Raw genomic sequence first — 7,928 nt, forward strand, 5'->3', positions numbered from 1 at the left:
ACAATCACACTAACAATTAAGGAGAAAAACTAAATGTATATGAGCATAGAACACCTACTTATAACAAATTAACAATAGCATAAAGAATTATGATTAAACAGAAGATGACAACTAGAAAATTCTATCAAAAGAAAATGTTAGTTAAATTCAAAGTATGAAATATTAGGTAAAATATTACCTAAGATTTTAGTTTAAAGAATACAAATAGTATAAAAAAACAAATTATTATGTATACTTTATATTATTAAGTATAATTTTTTTAAAAAAAAATAAGGTAAATTTTCATCAATTATACTTGGAGGTAGGGGTGTATATGGACCGGGTTGGTTCAGATTTTTTACAAATCAAATCAAATCATTTGTGTCGGGTTATTAAATCTATGAACCAAACCAAACCAAACCAATAAAAGTCGGGGTTTACGATATCAATTTTTCTCGGGTTTTCAAATTTTTCATAGTATCTAATAAAAAGCACAGAGCAGTACTTCTTAAAAAGAGTTCTAGTACAAAATATCAACATATAAGATGGAGGCAGAACATTGTTTGAAGTTTTAACTTTATAATATAACTTTATAAGATGAGCTTTTTTTATATATTATTTAGATGGGCTTCTCAAGTCCAAATCTAAACGTAAGAAAAAAAAATTATGAAAAATTTTAAAAATATATTTATAAATTACATTTTAATAAATATTTTTATGTATAACATAATTTAAAAGTAGTATATCTATAATCGGATCGGTTTGGGTTCGGTTTGACTTTTTTTAGTTAAAACCACACCAACTCTATAATGGTCGGGTTTTTTTTTCCAAACACCAAACCAAGTCAAACCAAACCATTAGTCGGGTTTTTTTTCCAATTTGATTCGGTTTGTCGATTTGATGCGATTTATCGGTTTGTCCTGTACAGCCCTACTTGGAGGCATTGATGGTGGTGAATTTCCTCAATTCGTTTTCGGAAGTGAGGTGAGGAAAAACCACCCAAATTTAGCTACTACTCGTAGTAAACCTCAATGTTACATTAAAATTTTCAATTAACAAAAATATAGAGAAATAAAATACGATATAAAGCTTACAATAGGTAACCCAAGTATTAACCTTCAAACGTTTGCGGCAATAATTATGGCCTCCTAAGTTCTAGGTTATTTTTTGTACAATTTGCTTAACCAACTGAAAAAAAATGACCAACTAAAGAATCTCTTGGTATAAATAGAAGCAATACGCAAAAAAAATTCAAAAAAAGAAAAAATAATATTTCTAAGAACCTTCACATTTTTAATATAATATAGATAAAAAGAATTATGTCGGATCAGATATGGGTCGATTTGAATTGGGGATTCTAAACTAGTCCAATTTCATAATTAGTGCTTTAATTTTTTTTTACCTTAAAATTAAACTTGTCAGGTAATTTAATCTCATTGAAAATGACCATTGAAATTACTTAAGCAAAGTAAAATGATTCCATGTGAGTCAGTTGACTTCGATTAGACCAGACCGCCCCAGAGAGGAACGTGCCCACGAAGGCACTATCAGATGTTGTAGATAAACCTACTAAAAAAGACTTTCGAAAGACAAATTATTTATTTATTTTTTTAAAAAAAGAGATAACCTTGATGGCCAATTACCCTAAATTAAATGACCATTTCAGCAATCAATTACTCCCTTTTTTAAAACTGAAGCTGCAAGAAAAGCTTGAGCCTTGATTTTTTTTATTATAAAAAAGTTGGTATAATTTTAGCTTGCCCATTAATTTCATTTATTTTAGTACTTCGTTATCTTTTTTCTATCTATCCGCTGACCTTTTTGGTTTTCTCCAACTTGAGGAAATAAGAACAAAAAGAAAGCTTCATTACCGTCAAAAAATAAGAATAAGTTGTTTCTCTCTTAATTAGAGATCTCGGATTTTTAAATATATAAAAATTCTTAATAGAGTGTACTACCTCCTGAATGAGGAGTAAGTTGTTTCTCTCTTAATCAACGATCTCAAATTTTTGAATATATAAAAATCCTTAATAGAGTGTGCTACTTCCTGAATGAGACCCTATCCAACACGAATCTAAATTAGTTGTACTCCAATACGATATCGGATGGAAAAAAAAAACTTTATGAATTAGAAGGTCAAGCCATATTGTAACAGGTTATAGTGTGTAAAGAACTTTATTTCTGTAGTTTTCCTTTCTTCCTTTTTTACATATTATGTTATGCTCACCTTTAATATGGAACAAACTTTTCTGAGTTTTAGACAAAAAAAATTATAATTACAATAATATTACCTCTTCAAGCTTCTCACCTGTGCAAACATAATAAACGTTGGTTCAATTTTTTACTGTCCCTTTTTCCTTCTCAATTCCTTAGGTGTCGTTTCACCACAAATAGTTTTTGTGAAAGACTTTGAAAAAAATCTAGAAATTAATGTTTGGATATATAATTTATCATTATTTGACAAATATATTTGGCAAATATCTAAATTCTCAAGTTCTACAAAAATAATAGAACTTGGGAAGTTTTAAAAATTTAAAAGTTACCAAATTTTTATATTTTATAAAACACTCATAATTTATTAATTCCAACTAATATTAATATTAATTTATATTTTATAAGTTATTTTTTTAACGAAACATGTCCATTATAAAATGATAACACAAACTTATGGATATTTTAATAATTTTTAAAACTTAGGATACAAAATAATATTTTTTAAAATAATTAAATATTCTTAAAAAAAACTATGGTCAAATGCATGGTGAAACTTCACTCAAAAATGACTTGTCAAAAATATTTAAAAATTTAAAGCCAAACGCTAGCTTAATATAACCAAAAATTTGAGAAAAAAGTGATGATCCCTTTTTTAAAAATGAAACTTGCAATAATTTTGCTCCAGAAATTGTAAAATATTTCTTGTGAAAATATACAATCAAACAGAATACAAAATTTTCTAGATATAAAAATTAAAATACAATGATGAGAACCATTAAATATCAGATCTCTCATAATTGACGGAAAAGGAAAACTGGGAGACATACATATAATAATTTCTCCCTCATCTATTATTTTTCTCTAGAGCCTGCGATTTCTAGCAAAAGCCTTTATTATTGATCATTTTAATAAATAAAATAAAATAAAAGGCAAAGAAATGGAGAAATTTAAAATCCTCCTTCCCCAAAAGAAAGAACTAAAAAAAAAGCAGCAATTTGGGGCTTCAATATAAAAACCAAAGATTTGATTATGATAAAAACCAATCAATCTTCTTCTTTCAAGCTAACCACTCCACATCCATTCCTTCAATTTCTTCAATGTCCATACTGTAACATGAGAATTTAAAATGAAATAAGAAATATGGAGAACATAGTAGTTTTGTGACATTCATAACAAATATTCTCTGAATATTGTTATAAAAATACACTTAAAAAAGAACAATGAAAATATAATAATTTAAAAGTCAGAGATTTGATAATGATGACGACGACGATTGTACAAATAAATAAAGAGATAAAGTGTCAAAAACACACTTAAATTGTCCCTTTTTTTTTTGAATTTCATACATAAACTATCACTTCTCAGTTTGAGAAACACACCTCAATTATGTGTGTAATACACTCTCTCTACTCTCTCTATTTTTTGAATTTTTTTTGCCACATGGCTAAAATATTCTATATTGATAAAAATTAAACAAACTATTAATATTAGTTAAAAATTAAAACAAAAGTATTTCTATCCCCAAAAAAGAAATTATGTTTTAAAAAAATGAAATTATTTTTAAATAAAAGTTATTTTTTAAAAAAAGTTTAAAATATTTTTCTCACTCATGTGTATGTATCAAACACATAACGAGAAAAAAATTGAAAGCAGAGGGTTAGTTGTGGCAGGATAGAATTTTTTTTTAAAAAATATATATAAAAATAATATCTAAATTATTATTTGGGGGGGGGAGGAGAGAAGATGAATAAGAATTTTTAAAAAAACACTTTTATAAAAGAAATTTAGAAAATAAAAACAAAACAAAAAAAATTGGGAGGTGGAAAGGAGGGAGTATGGTGAGAAAAAGTGGTGGAGTAGGGTAATAAAAATATTTTATATTTTTTTAGGATGGAATAGTAATACTTTAATATTTAATTTTAACTAATTCTAAGAATTAATTTAATTTTTATTTAAGTGAAATATTTTGTCTATGTGAAATGTGATGTGATAATTTTTTTAAAATGAAAGAAAAAGTGTAGCGCACACACTATGATGGAAGTGGAGTAAAAGAGAGAGAGGTGTTTTTCAAATTGAGAAGTGATAGTTTAGGTATGAAGCTCACAGTCTCAATAGTTTAGATTTGAAACTCAAAAAAATAAATAATTTAGTTATGTTTTTGATACTTATCTCATATATAAATAAAAATAGCATCAACTTTCTTCTTTTAGTAGAAGAAAAAAATATAAAATTTATTTATATTTTTTAAATTTAATATCTGATATTCGTATTAAAATATTATTTCTAAAAAGGAAAAATGCTATATACTATATAAGATTTCATTCCCAAAACATAAACTTTTAATTAAGAACGGAGAGCTATCAGAGATACAAATTCAATATTTTGTCAATGACGGATGACCCAACAAACTCCTAAACCAAAAAAAAGGAAAAAATATAAAAGTGGACCCAATGGGTTGTCTATTTCATTTCTTCCACCGCTTGACGTGTCAATCCTAGCAAAGACCCATACTTCCGTATACTAATACTAACAAAACATGATGTTAGTAATTCTTGTCTTTAAGCATGCATTAGTTTTGGCCAACCAAATTTGCAAAAATACATTGTCATTCTTCTCACAAAAATGATGTTAAAAAAGTTATAAGATAACTCGGTGCATTAAACTCTTGGTAATCATAAAGTATAAAAGCTAAAATTATATTTTAATATGTTATATTCAATTATATCTTATATTTTTGTGAGATACTATTTTCATATGATGATAATAATAATATTTTTTTAAAAAAAGTATCTTGTACAGTAAGATGACCTAGGAACAAAAAACATTTCCTAATATTTTTTAAAATAAAAGCAAACTAAAAATGAAAAGTGAAAGGAGGAGGAAACAACATTCTAGTGCAATCCCACGAGGTTAGAGTACATACAGATTTTATCAGACTATCTTCGAAAATTCTTGACTTAAGCAGGTCATATAGACGGAAAGAACGACATACATAGCATTCAGTAAAAGAAAGAAATGAAATAAGTAAGAAATAGTTACCATGGTAAGGTAGGGTGAGAATAGGTATCATCCACATGCTGTTGCAAGCAGGTTTCATTTGGATTGAACCAGGCAGGGAATTCCATGACTTCATCAAATGGATAACATCCATAATCCTCAGCAATGTTCTTGTCATCAGGTCCAATTTCCATGGCCTTCAAGAACTTGAACCACCAAGCTGAAGTTGCTAAATTGAGAGTGTCATTCCACTCCATCTCATGTTGTTCCCCTATTGATCTGATCTCTTCCATTTCCTGGTCATCCATTGATGGATGCAACCTTGAATTCACCATTTGAGCTATAGGACCAACCCCTTCTCCCACATAATGGAATTCATCTGAAGAAGATGAAGGAGATGATGATGAAAAGATTGAATTGTTATTGCTGTTGCTACAATAAGGGGTTGCATCTAAATTGCTGAAATCATGGAAATTGAGATTCAATCCTAATGTTTGGTTGGGAAGTGGAAAATTCAGGTGGTCTTGGAAAGGTAGTTGGGAACCAAAGGATGAAACAGGGCAAGAATAAGGATATTGAGGAAGACAAGGGAAGGTTGAATTGGAGAAATTCTCCATGTTGTAACATGGTAAGTTATTGGCCATAGTGTTGGAAGCATAAATCCTGGGGTTTCTCCGGGATTTTGGCTTCCCTTGTTCTTCCCCTAAAGACTCTTGAGGCCCAGTCTGCAACGACTGTGGCTCGGTGTGAGATTGTTGTTGTTGCTGCTGCTGTTGTTGTTTCATAGACGCTCTATGAAACTTGAGGGCAGTGACAATCTCACGCCTAGCCTCGGCCATATTTAGAAGCCTCTCTTGATAAGGCCTACTAGTGTGGAGTCTCCTCCTCACTTGTTTCTTTTTAATCTGTGGTGGTCGTGCTGGCTGTGGTGACAATTGTGTATCACTACACAAACTATCATCAAAGTTTGTTGAATTCTCTAGTGAATCATCATGGTCTTTGGGATTCAAAGGATCTTTGGTTCTTGAAGAAGTTAACTGTTTAACTAGGCTTCTAATATAGGCACCAGAAAGATGAGGCTCTTGTTTTAATTTATCAACCTTTGCTGATTCCACAACTCCTCCTTGCTTTGGTGAAGATCTTCCCCTCATCTTATACTCAAATGGCTTTGCTTTTTTCTCTCTTTTTGGGATCTTTTTTTTGGATGGGAATGGAGAGGTCAATATAGCAAGAAGGTCGGTCTAAAGAAACATGTCATTCACTTTCTGAGGAACCAAAGTACACACTATGCAGAGGAGGGGCAGAGGTTAGGAAGGTCTCTTGGGTGCATATAAATAGCTAGAGAAAGTCTAGGGTTTTTAAATACTTTTGGAGTTTTCCCATTTTTCTACTACTCTTTTGTTACTTGGTCTTAGATGGGTAGTTAGGAAGAGTTATATAACAGATTTTACTCTACAAAATGACAGTTACAAGTGTAAGCACCTTCTCCTTTTTTAATAGGATCAAGTTAGAGGAGGTATGAGACATAATCTTCCATAATAGTTGGAGGATCCACTATAACAACATCAAGCGAAGCCTGATGCACAAAGCATCCGAGGAAGAGCCGCATCCGAATGGGTATAATGTAGATAATCTATTATAACACAAGCAACATTAGTGATTATTTTCATGGCTTGAACCCTTGACTTATAGGCCATACGAAAACAACTTTACTTATAAATAAATTTAAGTATCGAGCCAAATCAAGTTGAGTCAAGCTAAGCCTATCAAACTTGCTATAGCAACAAGTTAAGTCGAGTCCGAGGTGAACCCAACCAAGAGTCCATACATTGAACCCCCTTAGTTCATTTTTAGTTTTTGGATAAATTAATCTCATTCCATAAATAACACACAAAGTTGGTGTTATGACTGGTTCAACCACATCTATCGCTCAAGTTGTCAAAGTCAAATTTCAACCCTTTTGTTCTAAGCATAGATTTCAAAAAGATAAGCCAAACTAGAAAACAAATCAAATTCATCATCAAAGCAAACAGTGTGACTAGTGTTCTTTACACTAAGCCAGATCAAGGTTAGAGAAACTCCAAAGTGTGAAATAATGGACTTTCACAGGATTCATGGACATTGATGACTTCGGTGCTGCAACTAAGTCTATGACACTAGGCATGTTCATGTGACCTTTTGGTTAGACTAGAAAAGTCTCATCACATATAAATGAAGTCTTCAAAAAATAAAACGACTAAATAAACAAACAAAAAAAATTGAACACAATTAGAAGAAAAAGAAAAGATAGTCCCTAACCCGTAGGACTTAGTTCAAGTGGCAAAGGTCGAGGAATTTGCGATTTAGATCACTGGCTCGAGCCTTGTAGTATGTGAGCTAAGCCTGATTTTTAAGCAGAAAGGTAAAAGGGTGAATACATTAATTCCAAGTTTCAAAGGATGTAATTGGTCTTTAGGGTCGTCACCCATCCAAAACATAAAAGAAAAGGCATTCCACTAGCATCCAGCATAATTAAGGCCTGCAAAAAAACCTTCAATGCTCAGGAAATTACACATCTTATGCTAATCTAATCGTTGACAAATTCATTTTCAGAACTACCTATTTTACTGCCTCTCTAAGAAATGGTGAAGAGAGGACAAATCAATCATTCAACTAGAGCAAGAAACGCATTTTGTCTGCATCCAGGGGTCATTTGGTAGAATATATTAGAATAGTATCGAATATGATGTATCAGTAAT

The 7,928-nt window shown here is 30.6% G+C and overlaps 1 protein-coding gene across 1 annotated transcript; it reads right to left on the minus strand.

The window, feature by feature from the left end:
- Positions 1-3,096: 3,096 nt before the first annotated feature.
- LOC129889356 (uncharacterized) lies at positions 3,097-7,473 on the minus strand. The gene is made up of 2 exons (XM_055964627.1): positions 5,233-7,473; positions 3,097-3,299 (listed from the first exon to the last, which is right to left on the minus strand). Exons 1-2 carry the CDS (start codon positions 6,339-6,341, stop codon positions 3,251-3,253), a joined length of 1,158 nt encoding a protein of 385 aa, XP_055820602.1. The 5' UTR covers positions 6,342-7,473; the 3' UTR covers positions 3,097-3,250.
- Positions 7,474-7,928: the final 455 nt, after the last annotated feature.

The sequence above is a fragment of the Solanum dulcamara genome, chromosome 5 (genome assembly GCF_947179165.1).
Source record: "Solanum dulcamara chromosome 5, daSolDulc1.2, whole genome shotgun sequence".
Lineage (NCBI taxonomy): Eukaryota > Viridiplantae > Streptophyta > Magnoliopsida > Solanales > Solanaceae > Solanum > Solanum dulcamara.

Excerpts from the sequence above, each read along its gene's own strand:
- LOC129889356 (XM_055964627.1), bottom strand. The coding sequence starts at position 6,341 with ATGAGGGGAAGATCTTCACCAAAGCAAGGAGGAGTTGTGGAATCAGCA. Across the intron at positions 3,300-5,232 it reads TCTCACCCTACCTTACCATG|TATGGACATTGAAGAAATTG; the intron begins GTAACTATTTCT and ends CTCATGTTACAG.